This window comes from Culex pipiens, chromosome 2 (genome assembly GCF_016801865.2).
Source record: "Culex pipiens pallens isolate TS chromosome 2, TS_CPP_V2, whole genome shotgun sequence".
NCBI classification, from domain to species: Eukaryota; Metazoa; Arthropoda; class Insecta; order Diptera; family Culicidae; genus Culex; species Culex pipiens.
Genome location: NC_068938.1, coordinates 130,599,195 through 130,622,879, shown reverse-complemented (window position 1 = coordinate 130,622,879; position 23,685 = coordinate 130,599,195). Strand labels below are relative to the sequence as shown.

At 38.3% G+C, this 23,685-nt stretch overlaps 3 protein-coding genes across 9 annotated transcripts in view; 2 read left to right on the top strand and 1 right to left on the bottom strand.

Moving 5' to 3' along the window:
• LOC120415333 (calcium-transporting ATPase type 2C member 1) overlaps positions 1-5,455 on the top strand; it is a 109,886-nt gene extending 104,431 nt beyond the window's left edge. For all 4 annotated transcript variants that reach the window (XM_039576822.2, XM_039576819.2, XM_039576821.2 and 1 more), the window contains exon 9: positions 1-5,455. In XM_039576822.2, the coding sequence (XP_039432756.1) occupies positions 1-246 (246 nt within the window). In that variant the 3' untranslated portion in view covers positions 247-5,455.
• Positions 5,456-12,631: 7,176 nt separating this feature from the next.
• On the top strand, positions 12,632-14,234 carry LOC120415300 (alpha-tocopherol transfer protein-like). Of its 2 annotated transcripts, none has more exons than XM_039576772.2 (5): positions 12,632-12,994; positions 13,065-13,164; positions 13,261-13,525; positions 13,592-13,950; positions 14,010-14,234. In XM_039576772.2, exons 2-5 carry the CDS (start codon positions 13,086-13,088, stop codon positions 14,129-14,131), a joined length of 825 nt encoding a protein of 274 aa, XP_039432706.1. In that variant the 5' UTR covers positions 12,632-12,994; positions 13,065-13,085; the 3' UTR covers positions 14,132-14,234. The 2 variants fall into 2 exon arrangements, with proteins under 2 accessions (XP_039432706.1, XP_039432705.1); XM_039576771.1 differs by having other exon boundaries at positions 12,635-12,994; positions 13,051-13,164.
• Positions 14,235-15,648: 1,414 nt separating this feature from the next.
• Positions 15,649-21,645, bottom strand: LOC128093137 (uncharacterized). 3 transcript variants are annotated; one of them, XR_008212262.1, is made up of 4 exons: positions 21,418-21,645; positions 16,088-16,584; positions 15,940-16,025; positions 15,649-15,874 (listed from the first exon to the last, which is right to left on the bottom strand). XR_008212262.1 is itself a non-coding variant. In XM_052708950.1 (2 exons), exons 1-2 carry the CDS (start codon positions 21,444-21,446, stop codon positions 16,218-16,220), a joined length of 396 nt encoding a protein of 131 aa, XP_052564910.1. In that variant the 5' UTR covers positions 21,447-21,645; the 3' UTR covers positions 15,649-16,217. The 3 variants fall into 3 exon arrangements, 1 of the variants encoding a protein (XP_052564910.1); XR_008212261.1 differs by having other exon boundaries at positions 15,940-16,584; XM_052708950.1 differs by having other exon boundaries at positions 15,649-16,584.
• Positions 21,646-23,685: the final 2,040 nt, after the last annotated feature.

The window sequence follows — 23,685 nt, the reverse complement described above, 5'->3', positions numbered from 1 at the left end:
ATCGGTCTCTTCACCAACCGGATGTTCCTGCTCGCCGTAGGCTTCTCGCTGCTCGGCCAGCTCCTCGTGATCTATTTCCCCCCGCTGCAGATGGTGTTCCAGACGGAGGCGCTCTCCGCGATGGATCTGGTCTTTCTGGTGTCGCTCACGTCGAGCGTGTTCATCGTGTCCGAGCTGAAGAAGTGGTTCGAGCGCACGATGGAGCGACGAATGTACAGAAAGCGCAGCGAGCTGGACTTTGTATGACAAACAGCTCACGCTGGAAGATTGCACAAGGACTAAACAAAAAAAAAGTAAGTGGGAAGTATGCGTTGAAACTGAACATCAAACACATCAGCAGCAGCAACAACACGATGTAAGAGACTTATTTAAGCTTAACGTTCAACACTGTTCGAGGAAAGCGGATCGAATCGACCATTTCTTTTGCGTTTCCAGTTTATCAATAATTAAGGTAAAACTGAAAAAAAAAATACTTGACAACAGTTTGCCCCACACACAAACACAACATTCGTAACTAAAAGTGGACCCTAGACACGTATACACGATAGAAATGATGATATTTTTAAAGGCAAGCCGTAAAATGAGACAGAAAAAGAGGAAAAACGTTTTGGGGGAAGACACATGTCCGTTTTCTTACTTATTTACAAAGGCAGATATAGGTTTACTTAGCGCTATTTATAAAGTATTTTTGTAGATATTTTAAATCAATCAACTATAACTATCGCCGGATTCTCATTAATTGATAGCTCATATTTATGTGTACACCGAAACGTATGGTTTTGCCAAAATTCCCTTTATTTGTTTGTGTAGCCGATCGTCAATACAACTTTTTTTTCCTCTCTTTTATGAGTTATAATTTTGTGTTTTTCTTTTACTTTTTCGAGAACAGACGTCCAGAAATGTTGGTTCGTTGGCAGCACTGCCACAGCGGATCTTTGTTTGTAAACAATAGTGTTCGCTGATCAAATCAACTTTGGGTAACTTTTAGCAACATTTTGATTCTTTCAAATGAGAGTGTAGTTGTTGGGTGGTCAGCTGTCACTTGACGTAAACAAAAGATTTCGTTGTGGGGAAAGTGGTTCAAGAATCGTTCAAAAATCGAAATTTTGTTATTTTTCTTAGAAAATCAAAATGTTCACACCGGGATCGTCATCTTCACGTGGATCAAAAAGGTCGAAAGTGTTTTCGCAAATCTTCGTAACTTGTGGCGCTCAAACCAAATCAACTTACGCACAAAACTACGGATCTTTAACTCGAACGTGAAGCTGCAACGGATCGTTTGCACGAAACATTTTAACCTCACTTTTCGACACCCCCAGCAAACGTCAAACAACCTACAAACTTGCTGCCGGATCTTTTCCAGTAGAAATCCGGTATAAGATCCGGCAGTAAACTTGTACTTGTATGACGTTTGCTGAAGGGACTCTACTTTTCGGTACAACGTGCTGACGGATCTTATTTCGGTTTTTCCGGACAAGATCCGACGGCATGTTTATACTGGTTTGACGTATGGGTTTGAAGTGAGGTGAAAACTTTTCGTATAAACTTCAAAAGACAAATCTCGTTCACATGCAGATTTGGTGAAGCTTATATAAGTATCCTAAAACTTGAATTTGAAATAGCAAGAAGCACGGAACCAAACTAAGCTCGATCGTTTCGATATTACGGTTATGTTCTGGACGACTGTTCACTATTATTGTCTGCTGATTTCTTATGTTGAAAGAAATTCTGTCCCTTCCTATGCCTTCTAACATTAAGTAGATCAGTTGTACATTCCTTAACTTGCAGACGGCCCGAACGACTCCGGTGTCACACGTCTCAAATACTAAGTAAAATGGGTTGTGTTGTGATACAAATTGACAATAAGTACTATCTTTACCCGCGATGCAACAGATTAGAGTCCCTCACAAATGTAGAGCGCCCTTTGTTTTAGAGCATTTCCCGAAGAAACCACAAAACTTTGTCCTTCAACTCGTTATTTCTCTCGACAATAATGGATTTGAAGTCGTATTGCAGAAGAATAGAGCGAGCTGTGACACTCTGTTCCCGGGCCGTCTGCACCCTTAGAATCTTTAAACTGTGTGTGCGTAGTTGAACTGAAAAGGGAAGCAAAATGAAACATATCGAGTAAAACTGCGGTGTCCAAAACCTACTAGCTGAGTGCCCACGTGTGGGCAATCGTAGAATGAGAGATATGTTCTAGGGCTGCGGTTCAGCGTAGCGAAAATCTACCTGAACTGCGCGAAAGAGTATAGAGCAGGTAAAGAGGAGGCGAGTCTTGACGGCAATTAGCAACAACCTTTACGATGATGACAATAGTAACCAGTTCCGTTACATAAAGCGTGTGGTGGCAAGGCTGATTTTCGAAACCGGCTCAACTTGATGAAACATTAACCTTATTTGTTGTGATATACTTTAAACCACATTCACGTGAGTTGTCCCGCGCGGTAGGTATGCGCGGAATGTAATCCCCCGGCTTTCCAAGTGTCGCTGTCAAAGTAGGTATCGATGTCTTACGACGTAACCCGGTTGCACAGGCTTGAAGGCGCCAGAATTTGACCGTTTGTTTTGTTGGAATTTGCTGTTTTTAAGTTGTTTAGTACCCCAATTCCTAGAAAGATAAGTAGAAACACACTTGGAGCGATTTGGAAAACGAAAACCTAAAAAATTAGAAAATATTTTAACAAAAAACTGTAATAGAGCTTTTATAGAAAGTAAAACTTCTATGAAGCCCACTGTCAATAGTATGGCGGAAGCGAGATTAACTCAAAATCAGTGTCTTCATGTAAGAGTGTCTAGCGGGCGCTGTCACCATTTCATAACACATTAACATAACCCCACTTATTCGTCTCCCCAGTAAACGTCATACCATTCAAATTTGTTGCTGGTGTCCTACACTGTAACTAGAACTACTTCATTTTGAGCTAAAATAACATTTATCATACTTTTTTCAGTGGGTATATTTGTTATATCACAGAGTTTCAATCAAAGTTATATGACAATTTAATGTGTTGAACACCAAATCGTTTTCAAATCATTCCAAGTGTTATTCTATCTAACCTTACGAAAAAAAAGCTTCTCAAAACACCATGAAAACTACGAATTTCACCTGGAAACTTAAAAATAAAGTCGATTGCAGTTTGACAAAAAGCAGCAGAAACGTTTGAACAATTACCACCAGCAAAAAACAGTTGATCTGATTGGTTGTCTTCTAAAACAATGAGAAAACAAACAATATCAGCAGCGCTAACAAGATCAGCGAAACCATAACAACAAAAAAAAGATGTGAAAGAGTCTAACAACAACATTACAGCAAACAAACACCTACCAAGCAAATCTTCTAGCGTGAGAATGATCGAACAAATGATGACAATTGCAAAACAAAATGAAAGAAATTAAATAAATGAATATACCAAAACAAATTGTGACAAAACAGAAATATTTAACTACCAATAAACTAATCGGCATTTAGACATGCACAAACTACAGAAATGATTTGTTGAATAGGTTTTTGAAAGTTTGACACACGATTGAAAAACAACACAGCAAAATCAAACCCGAAAATAGAATAGAATGAGTTTCTTGTTCAATATTTGTGAATGATGTGAAAAAAAAATCTGGTAGGAAAACAAAAACAACAAAAAAAACTCTTCGATTGTTCTTAGAAGAAACGTAACAAAAAGTGTAATGTTAAAGAAAATCTGAAGTAAGAAGCAAGGGATCACACGTCAACCACAAGAGCACAACATCATCATCATTTTAGAAGCACAATCAATTACTGCAATCAACTTGAAAAGCACGAGCGTGAACTTTGAAGCAAAGCCCATCACCATCATCAGCACATTTTTTGAAAGTTGCGAAACTTTCTCAACAAAAAATATCACGCAAATATCATCAATTTAATGCTTTTCTACTGTGCTGCCTTTTTTCGGCAGCCAAAACATCATACCCAATAAAAGCAAAATTATTTCATTGTACATACAAGCAAGCCATACCCAGTATTAGTTACAATTTGGTGTGAATTCAGTGTTGGTAAAATATTCCCCTCCTCTCTCTCGAAAATGAATTTCATTCTTCTTCCTTCCAAACTTTGACCACTCTTGCTTTGTCCGCTTCAAGCAAAACTGTTAACACTTATTCTAAACATTGATCGAACTTTTCTGTTGCCTTCACCAAACACACAAACACATAAATTCGCCACATATCAGATCGTTCACAAAACAAAACAATCTCTCTTTTAGGGAGATCGATCTCGAAGATCGAATGCGATTTTTCATTGTGAAGAATGATCGCAAACGAAACTTTGAGATTTTCAAACCCATTTCCACACATTCCAGTTTGAGCGTGTGATTTGACAGATTGCTACACGCAAAAGTTGATTAAGTTAATTTGGTTTTGTTGTTTAGGTTATTCGCAACGCGGGTTTATTTCTGAGTAACTTTGTTTTATTTTTAAAATTAAGGTTTCTCGCAACGTGGATTGATTTTTGATTATGTGTTTGTTTATTCGCAACGTATTTTATTTATTAAAAAAACTTGAAAGATTCCAAGTTTTATATTTGTTCAATAGAAGAGTGATTTATTAAAATTTTGCGTGTAAAAATCAATGTCAAATAAAACCGTTCAACTCCATCACTTTCCCTCACCCCGATGCTGTATTTCGACTTTTTACTAAACTATTTACAAGCATTATTATACATGTGCGCACAGTTCTTTCCTTATACTCTTATACAACAACAAAAGAAATTAAAACAACAAAAAATATCATTGCCAAACCCGCATCAAGTCTCTCGCAAATACACATACACAAATTACACACTCAAGCATTAACACACACACACACACACAAACACATTAAGCAGATGATGCAGAAGCGACGCGAAAACAATAAAATTGGAGCAACAACAAAAAAAAACAACGGATGCATACATTTGAACGTACCAGCACTACTAAACTAAAAGTGTATTTAACGCAAATATTAAACAACCGAGGCAAAAGAAACAAGAATAACATAATTAAATGGGTGTAATCGATACAAATATAACCTAACCAAGTGAAAGAACTGTTACCATTTGGAAATAAACCTTCTATTTTCAGTTTGATCACGAAAGTGTAAGTGTGAAATTCACTTCACAGTCGAGTTGAATGATTAAAGCAAAGCAGTTTCGCTCCAATTATGACGCTTTTTTTCTAAAACAAAAATGAACATTTTTTTTTTTTTTGCACAGCTTTTGTGAGGCATTTTTGAAATAAATTACAAAAAATACATTAAAATGGATACGAGCCGACCAAAGTTTGAGTACTACAAACATTCTCAATTGCAAACCTAATAGTGAAAATTACATTTTGATTTAATCAAGCAAAGCAACTATGTAGTACTCATTCGGAGAAGAAGAAAACAAAAAAAAACTCATAACACACATTAACAACAGTGGAACAATAGACGATAAACTTTACAGGTTCAGTTTTAGGCACTTATTGGTCAAAGTATCACATCCCGCCACGTAGTCCCACGTCATTTCGACTATGCGCTCGTTATACAAAATTGCTTTCTCTCCTTTCGTGTATCGAAAACCACGAAGCTTCCGAATGTATCCAGCGCGAACTAGAAATGGGCAATGATTTCCGGCTTTTGCTTTCGCCTCTCTTTCTGATTCTTCTACGATCTTCGGATAGGGGACCTTAATTGATCGAAGGACGAATGAAAAGAGAAACGCGTGAGGCTGAGGGCAGATGCAATCCTGCAAGGGGGTTTGATTCAGTTGAATTGTAGTCCTGATCAAATAGGGAGTGTAGTTTTGATCGTGGATAGCTTCAGTTGGTTCGAATTGGACGTTTATGAGTAAAGTGTAATTCTGAAATTCTTAAAAATTTAAATATTCTGCCAGAAAGTTCGATAAGTTCAGTTTGTGATAAGTGTCCGGTTTTCCATGGAACTACTCAAAAGATTTGGGTAAGCTTAAATTGACCGACAAATCTATTCATTTAAATACTAATGTTAAAATTTTCAGTATTTATTATAAATATGAAATTTCACATATCATACCATAATGGGAGTATTTTTTTCGTGATTATTTGTATTGTATTTATTTGATTAGATAAATCCATATCCATGAGTAATTTCCTATGTTTTGTCGAATCGACTTTTCTTAGATATTTTTTTGATATTGTTTGAATGTTTTTTTATGCATTGCATTCCCATTCCCTGTTACCATTAGTTTTCTTTTTTTTATGGTAAGAAAGGCAACATATTAAGGGCTTGTCATACAAAACGGATAAGTAAATGTGAAAAAAAAATATTCCCTGCTGAGATTTTCTGATCGATTTGGTGTCTTCGGCAAAATTGTTGATAATGGTTAGGACTTTAATAAACTGCTGAACTGCACTTTACATTTTTTTGTACACACTCAGATTTTTTTCAACAAATTCGGTGAAGTTTACAGAATTTTCAACTGCTGAACAGTTCGGTAAATTAAATATTACCAATTTCGGTAAAAACTTATTGAAATTCTGTAATGAAGGTCATTGTTTATCTTACAACCAAATGGTTAACTGATCTCAAGTGTTACCGATTTTTCTAACTACATCCCGAGCAGACGGAAATAACTTGGGAAGGTCAGTTTTTGATATTGTAAGAAGATCGAAATATGTTATTGGGATGATCGGATTGGTGTTTAAAATAACAAAAATCAATAACAAAGATTTGTTCGAAGAAAAACTTAAACTGTTATTATGTTGTTATTGCAATAACAAACCAATAACACAGAAGGAATCATGAAGGAATAACAAGATTTGTTATTTTGTGCGGAGAGCTGGAGCAGCATAATAACAAAAATTGTTATTGAACTTGTATGTTTCCATAACAAAAAAAGTTATTGTTTTGGATAATTTGCCATTTCCCGGACAGACGGTAATAACAAAGTTAATGCCATTTCAATAACAAATATTGTTAAAATAACAGAAAATGTTATGGAATCTTCTTGAAAAATCAATTTCTGCATAAGAGTTTAATAACAGTTAATGTTATCATAACAAAATATGTTATTGGTCTGATATTGGTTGAAAGCAGAAACAACTTTGGAATAACATTTTTGGTTATGGAAGAATACCTCCAACTGTTATTGGGATGATCGGATTAGTTGTTAAAATAAAAAAAACCCGATTTAATCCCACCAGGGGTGAGATAGAGCCTTTCTTACTAAAGAATATAACTTCTTTCAATTCACAACATCGACTTAATTCAAAAAAACTTATGATGAAAGCAAGGTATTGTTATTGATGTGTTTTCTAAAAGAAATTGAAAACGCAATTTTCACCAAAAGAATATTTTTAATCGTACAAATTCTTAATCAAACAAGCGTTTATGACAAACGCTAGCATAGCAAGCTTCCAATGCGCAAGTAACGACACACACCGCGGTTTTGGTGTTCTAGTTTTGGTACGAGCCCAAAAACCGAACAAAGCAGGCGCAAAGCAAAACCGAGTAAACCGCACAGCGGGATCTGCATTCAGAAGAATCGAAATCGGATATATGGGAACTGAGAACGACGCGACACAAAATTTTTCAAAATTTTACTACATACGAACATCACTCGACCTCCTCGGTATTTATTTTCTCAAAATTCGAGAGTTGGAGATAGGCGAGTTCTGTCAAGGTGAATTGATAGAGCGTCGAAAATCAATGCAGTGTGATTTTTTGGCGATTTTTCCGATTAACATTCATGCTGTATCGTCTTATTTACGAAGATAAAAATGACGTCCAGCCTTAAATTAAAACCTATACCTTTCTTTAGTAAGAAAGGCAAAGTAATAACAAAGATTTGTTTGAAACATAACTTAAAATGTTATTAGTCTGTTATTACAATAAAAATCCAATAGCAAAAAAAATCATAACGACGAATAACAAATCTTGTTATAAATAACATAAAATGTTATTGGCCTAGTATTTTCAAATATCAAAAAATGTTATTCCCAAGTTATTTCCGTCTGCTCGGGTTGCAAATAAACCTGCAGTTGCCATAACTCTTTTGTACTAGCCAGGGCTGCAGAGTCGGGTTCCTTCAAGCGACTTTGAATCCATACTTTGAAGACAACTCCGACTCTGGATGCAGGATATGACGTCAACGTCGACTTCAGCTTTCCAAAAATACCCGACTTCACAGATTCCGACTCCAAGTAAAAGTTGCTGAAAAGTAGCTGAATCCGATCTCCGAGGTCTCACTCCAGCTTGAACTTCAACGTCAGCTCCGACTTCCTCGCTCTGTGAAAATAATAACAGTTTTTATTATTCACATTTCAAAAATTCTCAATACATACATTAATTCCCTTAGAGAATATAACAAACTTTAAAAAACAACTTTCAAAAGTTAATTTTATCAGATTAATTTAAGCTTAAGGATTTCATGGTTAAATAGCCAATTTTAGTAAAGTCCCTTAGGGGGTATATCAAATAATTCAAAAAATCAACTTTCAAAATTTCAACTTTTAAGAATAATTTCAGCTTAAGGACCCCATTTCATGGCCAAAATAATGACCCCGACGAAATTGGTCAAAATTATACCAAAGATATAAACATATTTAACAAAAGTAAAAATAATAACAGATTGTGTTATGGACACTTAAAAACTTTTCCATTTGTGCGATTTATGCTAATTTTATTTCCAAGTCAGAATACCAAACGAATAACAAATCTTGTTATTAGGAGAGTTTTGAAATGTATAACATTTCCTCTTATTAGCGTGTTTTTAAACATTTTCAGTATAATATCACTTCAATAAGGCTTCACTGGGCCTAGACAGTGATAAAAATATAATTTAACCCAAAAATGACAAACTTCTCGTCACAGTGTTCTGATGCAAACAATGATCGAGCTCGAGCTGTCACAGCCCTGCGAAGTATGTTGGCTGACATATCGGGCGGCCAGTAAAAAAAAAACCAGCTAGAAGTCGCCTGACAAAAAACTTTTGCCAGAAAGAGATAGGAAACCTGATGCAAACAAACGTCCAGCTGTCATTTAAACATACTTTGAATGTGTTGGTAAATTTTTGACTAGAAAGCCTTATACCAAATCTTGTTATTTTATCAGAAATTGCGAGGGGGACGTCACTCCGCGATAACACACTAAAACGCACAAAAACGAGCTCGAAAAGCATCAACGCTACTCATCGTGCCGAGTTTTCACATAACGCCACCTTAAAGCAAGTTATCGCAAGTTAACGCGCGTTAAAGCGAGTTAAAGCGACCAGCGTCTGCTCGACTTTTGAACCAACCGAATCGATCTTGCAACCTTGCTGTCTTAAGTCGAGTAGTTTTTGATCGGGTTTGGCAACTCGGTATTTGTTTTGGTTTATTTTTCCTGCAGTTTCAGGAAAAATAAACAAAGCAATCTGTGAGTTTTATTTTCCCCTCTCGGTGACGAAATCGCTGCTGGTTTGTGCCGCTACGCTGGTGGTCCCCACGGAGCAGGTGAAATCGTCTCGTATTGTGGTGCAGATGCGGTCGCCGAAGAATATGCCGACAGGGTTTGTTGAGGTGAACGGGAACGGACGGGTGGACGACATGGAAGGGAAGACCGAAAATCTTCTGACTGCAAACTCAAGGAGGAGGTAAGCTTTCGAGGGCAAGATTTTTTTGAACGGTCGAGTTTAGGATTTTAATTGTTACCGTCCCCCCAGCAGTGTATCGCCGAAATGTTCGCCAAGCAGCTAACGAATTTCTTCAAGGGCTCGAGAACCATCACCTTGGCCAGGGAACTGCTGATGCGGCTAAAGATCAGCAATGACGATGAGCGTAGCATAATCCGGGGGCGCGACGGATTCGAAACGGACTCCGAGAGCGTTGAAACGCTGGACGAGGAAGAGGAAGACGTGGATACAGAATGCCTTCCGGTCCTGCCAAAAAAATCATCCGCGAACGTACGTGCAGCGCGACCTAACCGTAATAAGCACTGACTGTCGGTCCGGAAGTTCAAGAGTTCAAGTTCCTCAGCAGCTGTTCCACGGTGACAAGAACAAGAAGGAGGTGCTCAACGGACCAGGAAGAGTTAGCAGAATGGGAGGCAGGAGGAGGCTGAATGCGTCGCGATTTGGAGATTCGGGACCAGCTGCAGGATTGCAACGAGCCGATCAAAAAGCTGACCGCGGCAAGTTCATGAAATCAATTCTGGAAAGGCAATCTGGAGTTGATCGAGTAGTATGAAATAAATCAAATAATATATTTAAATTTATGGTTTATTGTCTTCCGGAGGATCATCCTGGTCCACTTTTAGTTTCTTGGGGTGGGTCTTGTGGAACTTGTTGACCCGGATCACGGAATTGTCCCGCTTGAAGGCAGATTCCGCACTATGATTGACGAGTGACTTGGCCAACAGGTGTTTATCGATGGATTCCTTCCACATATGGTCCATTATTACGTTGCACGTAGAACACATCAAATCTTTGCTGTCCAGATCGATGTGATGCGTCCCTTCCGGATTTTGCATGACCAACATAAATGACACGAAACCCTCGTCGGTGTACTTTCCACCTCCTCCCCTTCTTCACGATCCTCCACCAACGAAAGTTGCTTCTTGATCTTCCCCGACGGCTTCGATTCTTCCTTTTTTTTAGCGAGTGGAAGAACGACTTAATTCCTTGTTGGCCGCGATCAGCAGGTTCAGCGACGTGGCCGAGTTATCGATTTGTAACCGCGACGGTCTCCGGAACAACTGCGGCTTCTATTCTGTACCGGCTGCAGTCGAGCTGGCCGCGTTGCATGTTTCTATCGGCGATTTGTTGTTGTTGTCCGCGGCCAGAAGCTTAATCACGCCGTTCAACAGCAGGTTGCGAAGCTCGGTTTGGTCAGCGGCTGCAGCTCAGGTTAGCGGGCTTTTACAGGTGTCGGGCCAGGTGGTACGATTTCAAACGTTTCGTAAATGTTGATCTCCGCAATGCAAACTCCGGGATCCGTTTCTGCAGGTTGAACCTGTTGCCAAAGTCATCATTCAACAAGGTTGGCCGTTTCAAGTCTCTGAAATATGACCCTTGAAGGCAGCTGCAAATGTTTCCTGGTACACCGCCCCTTTTTTGGTTCAAACTTTTGTTTCTTTACGAAAAATTGGTGGAGATTTTATTTTTCAAGAAAAAAAAAGCAAAACAAACTGCTCGAATGACTTGACAACGAGATCTGTCATTTGCTGTTGACAGTTCTCGCTGTCAAAAAAATCGAGCAGTCTGATGCGTGAACGCAAAAAAAGGTAAAGCAAAAAGCGAGTTAACGCGGTTATCGCGCGTTAAAGCGGAAAAGCAAAAGTTAGCGCTGCAAAGGTATGAAAAGGAAGCTTTATCGCTCGGTCAACGCGGGAGTGACACCCCCCTCGAGAAATTGTTATTATTTTTTCTTCTTGAAGTTGAAGTTCAGGATAAAATAATAACACTTTTTGTTATTTTAACAGGATTTGTTATTGAAATATTATTAATTTTGTTATTACCGTCTGCCCGGGTCGAATTTGGTAAAAAAAATCTAAGTGTGTAGATTTTATGATTTATTTTAGAAAAGTCAAAAGCTTTTATCAGTGTCACTAAAGAGCGCTCACTTTTCAGCTGTTGATTTCTCAGCAACTAACAATTTGTTAGATATTCAATGTTCAATCATTTTTGTCAAATTTATGCCAATGCCAATTTAATGAAAATACTTTAAATCTGGAGTTTTTTTTTTTTTTTTTTTGAAAAGGTCCTATAAACCAAATTTTCATTTTTTGCCTTTTGGGTGTTTTTGAATACCTCTGACTCAAAACACCCAAAAAGCAAAAATTGAAAATTTTGTTTATTGGACCTTTTCAAAAAAACTCCATAAATGTTTTAAATAAGGCCATTAAAAAAATTTCAAAAGCTGCGTTTATTCCTTTGAAGGAATGATAAATTTTCACCCCTGACTCAAGACGGTTCTAAAAACACCCAAAAAGCAAAAATTTAAAATTTGGTTTATAGGACCTTTTCAAAAAAAACTCCAGTATTGATTATAAAACAGCTCATTTATCAGTAAAAAAAGTCATGCTTGTGCTTGAACATCCTCCTTCTTTGTAGATGTAAACAAAGTGGGATCATTCGAAAATTACGTTACGCATTCTCTCTATCAATCACCCAGATTAAGCCGAGCCGAGATCACGATTTTCGGCTGTTGTGCCTTGACCTAGGCCTTGACTAGATGTAATTCGAATAAAAATGGAGAAAAACATTCCACCATAACTCTTAGTTCTCAGAGATCAAAGGTTAATTAGGATGATATCGTTGAAGACGTCGTTGACTTGATAAATGGTTATTAACATTAAATAGGGCAAGCGGCGACTAGTATTCCGATTATAATGTTGTAAAACCGACGTCGGTAAAACTTTTCCTAAGAAAAAAAATCAGCATAACAAATCCCAATTATCAAACCTAAAAGGTAAAGCAAGATTAAAAAAAAAAAGCATGTAAAAAATTTGTTTTAGCACACAACGTGAGCAAAAAGATTAATGTGCGTGATTCCCGAAGCATGATGAATCAGATACAAATTTATGTTTTGTCATTATTTAACAAATAATTTTCGCCATCGACACGCGAATGTAAACAGAGATGTGCTACGTACAAGTGGATGGTCATCTCCGGCTCTCGCTGTCTCTGTGTTTGTTTGAAGGTCAGTTTATGGCCAATCATTGCGTGAACTGGACGGACAAGCTTCGTTCCTAGGAAATTTTGTCAAATTTATTTGTTAATATAAGATTAGATTAAAGGTTTAAAATTGGTAGCAATTGTTAAGTTAGCAAATCAAACAATTGCGCGTTTTAGTGGTGAATAAGTCGTGGAATTTTGAATGATCAACTTGGCTCGAACACATCAGGTATCAGGTGCTTGATTGAGGCGTATAAACGTGAAGTGGTTGTGAGTGAGTGTTTTGTCGGGGAGTATACTGCTGATTGTTCGGTTCAAGATTAATAATTATCGCAGAGGGTTGTTGTTTCCAGCGACAACAGATTGTTGGTATGTATGATAAATCTTGTTTTTCTTTGTTTCTAAATATTTGAAGTTATTTCTAGATATTTTGTTTAAGGAATTCTAACGTTTATTTGAAATGAACACAGAAGAGAAAGAGCACATTGAAACAATAAAAACATGGCTAACAACCCAGCATCATCTTCCAACAATAAGTGGTAAGCTCTGTAAAATTTTAGAATAGAACTGAACAGTTTGTTCTACTCTACTCTACTATACTGTTAGAAATTAAACAAATCTCTCATCCTGCCCAGACACGACCGTGCACAGATTCCTGCACTGCAACTATTACGATGAGGAAAAAACCAAAATCACCATCGAAAACTACTACACGATGCGGACCCGATTCAGGGACCTTTTCAGCAACCCGGATCTACTGTGCGACGAGTTTCAAAACGCAATGTCCTTCGCCGACTTTATACCCCTTCCCAAGACCACTCCGGAGGGCTATAAAGTGGTCCTATTCCGCCTATCGGACACCGATCCGACCCACTTTTCCCAGAGGAATCTGCTGAGATTGTAAGTGGCTCGGTTTTCCTAAGTTTAGTTTTGACTTATTATACCTATTTGAAACCTTTTTCACAGTTCCCACATTTGTATGCAACAAGTTCTCGAGGAACACGGTATGGCCGCCGGGCACGTGATCATCAACGACATGACGGGCATGAGTTTGGGCCACATGAGACGGATGGAACTGTTTATGTCGAAAAACCACATGGCCTTCATTCAGGAAGCGGCCCCAATTCGGCTGAAAGGCAGTCACATGGTCAACGTTGTACCGTTTGTGGACACACTCATGAAGCTAATGAAGCCCATGATGAAGCGGGAACTGTACGAGCTGGTTCACCTGCATCAGCACAAGGAGTCGCTGTTTCCGTTCGTGCCGCAGGAATGTCTGCCGGCCGAGTACGGGGGAAACGCGGGCACGTTTAAGGAGTTGAGGAGTTAGTTTGATAATAGTTTTCAAAAAAACAGTGATCTTCTTATTTTGATTTATTTTCAGATAATTTCTACGCTAAATTACTTTCCAATCGAGACCATTTCATTCGTTACGATCAGGAAAATCTTGTGGATGATAGCAAACGGCCTGAGCAACGTGGATGGTTTAGTATGTTCCGAAGATAGGACATTTCCTGAACAAATGTGGGAGAGTTCAATACTGGTTGTGGTGGCAAAATAGAAGAAATAATTTTAAAAATAGAAAAGTAAAAAAGTAAAGTAAAAGTAATTTTTATTCTTTATTTTCTGCAATCATATCTGAAGATTTAATCGAATCATCATAGGAGGAAGGAGGCGTGGACATACCTGCCGGCAGCGGCCCAGTGGATAGGTGGCTCATATTCAAAGTTCAATTATAGTCGACAGATCAGGTCAGGAATTAAACCCTGGCCCTTTCGCTTATAAGGCAGGAGCCGTTTGCCATCAAGCCACGGGCTTTTCTCTATACAGATTTTCAAGAATTGAGAACGCTACAAAAATGGTAACGGCGTTAGGCTCGCCCAAAAAGTCAAAAATGCGTGATGTTATAAAACAGGTGTGACAGAAGAGTTTAAAAAATGACAGCCACACTTTTTTGACACACGATTTTCACTTTTCAGACGGGCCAAACGCTGTTACCTGCCGTTACCATTCGTAACGTCCTAAATTCTTTTTAAAAAAACTGGATATATATATTTTTCTGTAGGCCGTACAATTTAAAAAAAAATCCCGTGAAATGCCGTGATATTCTGAATAATCAAAGAATTTACTTCTCACTAATTGCACGATTCCATTTTTGTTCTCAAACGCAATGCTATAAATGCAATTGGGTATTTGTTCCTATTTTTGGGCCTACTAGGCAGAGCGCACTTTTAATTTGATGTATTCTCAAAGCTTATATTACATGAATAAGTTGGTTTTTAATGCTCGTACTTAATCACATTTTTGATAAAAATACCTTATATCGCTGTATAAGCCCGACAAACTAATACATGTTTTGTCCTTATTTTGGGTCTATTACTTCTAAAATCTGACCTTCAATGTGCCTATTTTCGACCTACCTTCTGATTAGGTATAGTTTTATGTTGTTTTTCCTTTAAATTTGCGCAAGTTTTATTTTTTTTCAGCAATTTTATTACTTAGATTGCTGAAACTTGTTAAAAATCTTTTTACGCCAAATTTCGGTGGGAAGAAGAAATAAAACATAAGAAATAAATCTTTTTTTGGAAATTCATTGATACTTTACCAATTTTCGGTACAAACTGTAATAACCAAACTGAACATGCAGAAATAGGTGAAATGCTGAAATTTTAGCCTTAAATTGCCTCCAATCACAAAAATAAATGGAAATTAAAGGCTCCGCGCAGTAAAAATTAAAATATATTCATATATTTTTTCTATTCAGATTTTTTTCCATAAACATTTATTCAAACGCAAAGTTCCAACTTTCCAACTCTTCTCTGCAATTTCAATGAAAATTGCCATCTTTGCAAAGGGGCCATCCATAAACCACGTGGACACTTTTGGGGGGGGAGGGGTTATGGCGATTGTCCACGATCCATACAAAAAAGTTATATTTTGTATGGGCAATTGTCCACAAGGGGGGGGGGGGGTAACAGATTCCCAAAAAAGTGTCCACGTGGTTTATGGGCGGTCCCAAAACAAAAAAAGTATATCATACACGTTGGAAACAGGAAAATTAAAGCATCTGTTGAAAGTCTTATTCAAGATAACTTTTGTTGCCTTTCTTACAAAAGGTACTCGTTTATCTCGACTGGGACAGTTAATATGGCTGTTTTCGGCTTAGCAGTCGTAAATAATCAATCAAAAACGATCCGTTTTTGTTCTACTTCCGACGTTTCGATGTATTTGACATCTTCTTCAGGGATTCTACAAAAACATTAAACATAGAAACATAAAAATAACCCAAGAGCAAAAACTGTCTAAAATCTTACAGAAAATAATCGTTTTATCGTCTGGGGGCCTAATTAGTTGGGCATCAACGGTCAGGAAATGGAAAAGGGGGGCTAGCATCAACCTGCTGTAAAGAAGGTCGAAATGTAAGAGTTGGGAGAGTAGATGTACACAAATTAACATTATTACTGGCACGAACGACTGTTTTGAACCACTTTTCGGAAACTTGCAATCAAACTACTAAACAGATCGAAAACTTGTGTGGGGGGAAACAAATAGTGGGTTAAGGTGGGGAGAATGGGAGTAACTACTACTACTACTACTGGAAGCTAAGGTTTGGGGCATGTGTTTGTGAAGACTGTCTCGATCTACACATCTTCTTCACTGTATGCAAAATGCCGGCGTAGGTGCTACTAATACCATCAACATCACTCCGTTTGTTTACGGTGTGATCTGTGTTGATGATATGGCACATCTCTAAAACGTCCAGGGCAGCTGAGCGGCGATGTTGATCCAGGACCTGCGTGTTCCCCAGCTCGAAACTATGCTGCTCTTCGATGGTGTGTTTCAGTACGGCCGTGTACTCCTTCATCCGCTGGACCTCGTACTGGACCGTGGGGCTGTAACAGTTCGGACTACTCCTCAGCTCATCCAGTTGCTTCCGCTGGCTCCGATGTTTGCTGAGTCTGGTTTTAAAGAAAGGTTTAAGGTTTGCTTTTGGAAAAACGCTTTTTTCAGAAATCTTAAAAAATTCGTGCACGGCGAGGATTCGTCCCAGGAAAAAATCCTATTACTAAATTGAAGGTTTAGTTGCGCTCTTTCGATTGAATTTTGGCCCGAAACCCGGAACTCAAAGTCTGATTTTTGAGAGCTCTTTTTCTGAAATACATGAGCGATGTCTGTATCCGCTCTTAAAAATTTGTGTCTTCCATCACTGGAAAACCGCTCGTAAAACCCACAATTTTTATAAGTCAGATCTGTAGCCGTGGGGTCGGAGACGAACATTTTATTTTTCGATTCACAATTTTCGACCAGTCAATGTGGTCAAAGCCATTTGGGCCCAAAATTTGAAGCTTTTCCAAAATGTATTTCCAGAGATATAGCGATTTTAGTGTTTTTCGTCTTATTTTTACCCTATTTTTTCCTATTAAATTTTTGGATTTATACAAAATCATATACTGAACATCAAATTCGAAGTCGTCAAGTCGAAGCTTCAACGCCAGCGCTGCGCGTGAAAGTGTTCTTTTTGGCTTCTCATAATTGATCGACAAAGTTTAATAGCGATACATATTTTTTTAAGTTAATCATAGACTAACATTATAGACTGAGTACCCTTTATTTTATTTTTATTTTTTTCTAAAAATGTCAATCCAATATGTTTTTCATAATTAAATTTAAATATCTTGCGACAAATAATGTACTTCCGTGTACTTCTGAAATCAAAAGAAAATGGCATTTGAGGTTTGCCCTTGTGATGACCTATTCGGGGTTCTATCCGGAAACCTGTCCAGATCGTTCGGTCACTTCCGGCAACACAACTTGTTCGCCTCACACCACACAAACACTCCCCCGCCTGACACTAGCTACACGATTATTACACTTCTAGGTAACACTGACTTAGATCTGTCCGCTCAAACTGGTATAATGTTAGGGCGGCACCACATCTCGTTTTGTCTATAGATAGTGAATCTATATTCACTCCACCGAGATTACACCTACTTCTCGACAAGGTTAAAGTACACAACAAATTTCTTGAACTATTCTCGATACCAATCTACTTGATGTCTAGCTGACATTTTATAGAGTAAACTATTTTGCGTTAAGTGCTTTTCTATCAATTCATATAATTTACCAACGTTGGTTCACTTGTTTGATTTAGTTCGTCGTTCGTTCCCTTATTCCATCTTTTTGTTTTTTTTTTCTCTTTTTTTAAATCTGAGTCATTTTTCTTTTCCTCTTATGTTGAAACTACCAATTATCTTAATTATAATATAATGATCAGTTCTGTTTTTTTTGTTTGTTTTATATTACTATATGTCTTTTCAGACGTTTAGAAAACTTTTACACCTTTATATTACTATTTTTAACGAAGTACTTCGTCTTAAGGCTTTTACAAGTAATCCAAAATTTCGCGAAGTGAAATGAAACGCCGTATTTCACCTTCCCCTCTCGGCAATTCTTTTGATTAAATATTAGGATGACATAATCTAGCTGAATGCTGTTTTAAATGACATAGTACTCAATTTGTCTTTTTTCACGAGACACATTTGTTATCATTCTTTCATTAGAGTCGCTAGCATGGTTGTTTTTGTTAACAAGACTTATGTTACCACAGTTTAAAAATAAACCTGTCAGTTCTCTACTACTGTTAACTGAAATTAAATGCTAGGCATATAATAATTTGTTCTGCCCTTACTGTGCCTCAGTTGTGCCATTACAAATTCAGTTTGTGGATGTTTTGTGTTTCTAAATTTGGTATTATTCTTCGTCACTGTCATTATTGTGTAATCTTCCTTGACAACAAACAAATCCCGAAATTGAGCAAAACCAAAGTAGGATCTTTGATATTCTTATGTTGTTTCTAACTCTTTCCATAACACTCTGGTAGGGCCTTTGAATTTTACTTTCCTTTTGAACCATTTGGTTACAAATGTTATTTTTCATTTTTTTTTTTACTGTATCCAACAACTGGGTCTTGCAACCCTTTTTTCATCAGACATAATATTATTCGTCCGCAATCAATTATCATTTTGTTTGAATCATAATACCTAAATCAAATCAAAACATTTTGCATCCTATATGAGATTTTAAAACTTTAGATTCTGACAATTTTCTTTTGTTTTGGTTCCATTGATCTACTCTTCCTTGATCTTTGCTAACAGCTGAGAGAAGTATTATTCTGATTGATATTTCCAATTTTGCGCCTAGTTCGACGCACAGCCAGACAATATTCACACCTCAAATATGCACACATCAGAATGCACACACCCTCTCCACCCAGCTTGCCTACTGTGGTGAGTGTTTAGGATAAAAACTATCATCGATTTGAAGCAGAACTTTTGGGTGTGTGTCTTAGACAGTTTTTTCTTTGCTGTAGATTGAGGTGTGTGTGCCCCCCCTTGGGTGTGCACTTTTGTATAGAGCTTTCCTCAAGTTGCACGGTTGTCTAAAAATCGCTGCAATCTGCAATATCTTTAAACACTAATAATTCACTCAGCATATTGAAATAACGAACCTTTAATTTAAGGACTTATTATTTTGCTAATCTGTTGAAAAATCCTTTTCTTTTTACTTAGATTTTAAATCAAGTTATTCTATATCGGTCTCTGTTATAGTAGTCGACTTCTCGGCTAACATCATTTCGATATTCAGATGATACTTTTAATTTTGGCTTTCTTTATGGCTCAGCAGTTTTGACTCGAGGTCACCTATTTTTGTGTTCCATTAACGATCGCGCTTTTTTTTAGCTTTTTTAAATAGGATGGTAGCTGAACACAAGTAATTACGAAAGCAGACAAAAATCCAAATACGAGCTCAACCTGTCAAAGCCTGTTGCGTCACAGACTGATGTCAGAGGGAAGTTGCTCAGGACATCTGACGGATTTTCCTCCAGATTTCTAGCGATCTAACCAATTGTTTTATTTTTTAAATTTTATGGAACTTCTTATCAAAAACACAGCAAATTATTCCTTGCCGGATATTTGCCAATTTGATACCTCTTTGATCATGGGTTTAACCTGCCTCAACTTTTTCTGGCTTCTTGCTCAACACAATTTTCGCTCTTAGCCTATTTTTTTTACTTTTCTTACTGATTTTGAGCCAGTTCGCAATTCCCAAGAAAAGGGATCTATAAATAGGTTTACAAACAGCAGAATAAAGTAGAGAGAGCAATTTCTTGTTGTTTTTCTTCATCCTCTGGCTTGCTTTCGCTACCGCTGCTGCCCATTGGAAATTTTGCTTGACCGGTTCCTTTCCAAGCACGTACACCACTTTAACATTTTACCTTACTTATTGACCCTTAGCCTTTCTGATTTTTTTTATCTTTGCTGACCCTTTGGCCTTTGCTTATTTTTATGTCTCTTATTTTCCGTTAAACCATGGGCTTGGAGTTCTGATGTCTCTTCATTCCTTGTTTTTTTCTGATTTGAATCCACCGGTCCTGACGCCGGGTCTCCCAGTCTTTCATCTGTAACATGCTTCGGTTTCTGACTTCAGGTATTCCCATATTTTCGATCTGTTCCATATCCCAGGGTACTAACTCTTGGTCATCCCCTTTTAACTAACTGGCTTAAAGCCTTGGGTCGGACTCTTGGTCTTCCCGTCTTTTCCAACTGGCTCGAAGCCTCGGGTCAGACTCTTGATCTTCCCGTTTCGTTTTCATCTGGCTCGAAGCCTCGGGTCGGACTCTTGGTCTTCCCGTTTTGTTTTCATCTGGCTCGAAGCCTCGGGTCGGACTCTTGGTCTTCCCGTTTCGTTTCCATCTGGCTCGAAGCCTCGGGTCGGACTCTTGGTCTTCCCGTTTTGTTTTCATCTGGCTCGAAGCCTCGGGTCGGACTCTTGGTCTTCCCGTCTTTTCCAACTGGCTTGAAGCCTCCGGCGCTGACTCGAAGTCTTACCGTCTCATTCTGGCTCGAAGCCTCAACAGTTTAGTGTATTCAACAACAACAAAACAAACCATCCCCTTTGACGACTCCCAGGTCTTTTGGGAACCTTCCACCCCCGGGTTCGAACTGACGACCTTGTGATTGCAAGTCCAACCGCCGACCAGCGACTCCAGTAGAGCCGACTTGGATTGGTATGTTGTATACTCTTATTAGCGAGACGTTCCTACACCTGGAATGACTAAACAGCCTAACAACAACTTAGGCCGGGACCGATGTTTTACTCCTTTATCCGACGGAAAGCAGGAGCAGATGAGAGTCGAACTCACGATCATCCGCTTACAAACCGAACAACGTAGCCATTCAGCCACGCCCAAGGCCGCGCCTGCTCCTGTTCAACGTATTCAAGTTACTTAAAAATCAGTTCAATTGCGTGACGTAGGAATACTTGGGTTTAAGGACGGTTTCTTGAACAGTCATATCCGCATCTTTGCAAAATCCAACACATCCGACTGGCTCTCGTTTCCGCCACGGAAGTCGTCCACCAACCGGCAGGCCAATTTTCGTCAACAAATCTACTCCCAAAACATCACGAAACTTCACCGAAAAAATAACAAGTTTGTTTGTTGCACCCTCTTCCCAGTCACGACGTCCTAGCAGGATTCTAGCAGAGTTCTTACAGAGCTGGATTTTCTTACAGCATTATAGCATAAATGTTCCACCATTCTAGTAGGACTCTGACAGAACCAGCTCTGCTAGAATATATCGTGACTGGGAACAGCGAAGATTTCCATTGTTTACCAATCTACATTTTTTCAAAACTGGTGAGTGTAGATTGTTCAAGCAGCACCTAAATTAAACTTCACTGCATCATGTTTTTTCTGACCTCCAAATGTAAACAATTCTTTACAACCTTACCGGCACCTGGTCCAACTTCCAGATCCCATCCTCGTCGCCAATTTGTGGTGACCTATTCGGGGTTCTATCCGGAAACCTGTCCAGATCGTTCGGTCACTTCCGGCAGCACAACTTGTTCGCCTCACACCACACAAACACTCCCCCGCCTGACACTAGCTACACGATTATTACACTTCTAGGTAACACTGACTTAAACCTGCCCGCTCAAACTGGTATAATGTTAGGGCGGCACCACAGCCCTAAAAAGATTCGAAGTTTTAGGTAAAATTCTCACTGGATGGTATCATTTTGTTTCTTAAAAATTAATTGCACCAATATATTTCTCGGAGTTTCATCATTTTGTAAGAAAGGCTCTATTTCACCTCTGGTGATATTAAATCGGGGTTTTTGCCTTCCTCACCTTACTGAGGAAAGGCTATAAAATCACTCGAAAAATGAACTTCTCAATTAACTTCTTAATTATTCAAAAGTTGAAATCGTCTATGATCCATTCGAATTAAACACTTTACGTAGAGTTTGATATTTTACCTGTTAAATACATTCTTTGTGGTTTTATCTTTCCACAGCCGGCTGTCTAAGATAATCCATCTAAACGTAAATAAATCACAAATAAACGGGAATAGTCTCAACAGCAGCATCCGATTGCTTGCCTTGGGAATAATTCATCAACCCATTAAACAAAACTTATCAATTATTTGGGTCACATCATCATCTTCTATGATGAATCCTGACCATTACCCTTCCCTACTAACAAAATCCCAAGTAGAAGTAGTTTTCCGGCACACGCGGGGGTGTGGATATCGTATAGAACCCACCCTTGGTAGCAGCCTGTGCTAACTAACATTCCCGTCCCATTCCCTCGAGATCTACAAACTGACATGGCGGGCGCCGTTGGTGGCCAATGACTATTACCTATCTACAGCAGCTCTAGTTTTGATGATCTTGATGTTTTATCTTTTCAACGCATTCATGCATGCTGTTGATTAGGGAAACCTCACTAGATCGTTGAAGCGTATAATCGCTTGTGCTGATAGGATATTACGGTCCTGTTCAGCAACGGAGAAGGACAACCATGGGTGGTCTCTCATGCTCATGCTCATGCTCTTTGTAAGAAAGGCTCTTTTTTCACCTCTGGTGATATTAAATCGGGTTTTTAAAAAGTAACTGAAAGGAAGGGAAAATTCCTAAGATTTTTCAAGAGCTTCCCCTTCTTTTCAAAATATTATAAAAGATTTTGATAAATTAGTACATACATAAAACTTAACTTCGCTGGCGAAAAAAAAAGGGAATTGGTTTAGAAATCTTAAACAAAACTGCGGTCTTCTGGGACGAATCGGGACACATGGAGTGAATTGGGACTGCTGTTTAAGCCATATTTTGGCAAAATATTTTGAAATTTTTGTTGGGTTTCGGTTACAACAGACACAGAATAGAAAATTTATTACATCGATTTCCAACCGAGCCATGTAGCCTAGTGGTAACGCTTCCGCCTCGTAAGCGGTAGATCGGGGTTCAAATCCCGGCTCGGACCAACACAACTGGTGATCTTTTTCCCTTCTGGATTCGATTGCTTAGTAAAGGGAAGGTAGTGTATCGTCACAAACTGAACCTTATCACGACACCTTAGGGAGGCGACCTATGGAATGCCGGCCCCGATACTCTTCAAGGGTGTTCCCCTCAGGAACTGGGAAAGATTTACTTACTTTATTTCCAAATTTTAAGCTTAAACTGTCCGTATTTTCGCATAAATAAATATAATATAAATAAATATGCAAAAACAGCAAGAATCTCTGGATTTCCTCCTGATTTCTAGAACAAAGTACAAGTAGTTTTAGGATTTTCTAAAAGAGCACACGATTTTAAACCAAACTGCATCAATAACTCAAAAGTGATGAACATGTATATGGGACATTTATGCGATCAGGGGCAGTTACCTGCTCTAATACCAATGTCCTTCCCAGTCAAATCAATCCGAATTCTGAAACGGAATCTAATTGGGTACTAAAGCCCTATGTCAATTTTTATGTACAACGGTAAATAACACGATTAAAAACAATTTCTGATCACTTTTTTTTTCATTTTAATGCAAAAAATTTTTTTGACTAGACAACATTTTTTCGATGGATCAACTATGGTCCCCTTGGAACGAGCTGTCAAGTAGGAACTTTTCTGTCAAGAAGGACTGCGAGGTTAATTTTTCAAAATTGATTTTAAATTCCATTTTAAACTCTTTGTGGTCGTACAAAGGTTCATTGTACTCAGAAAAAT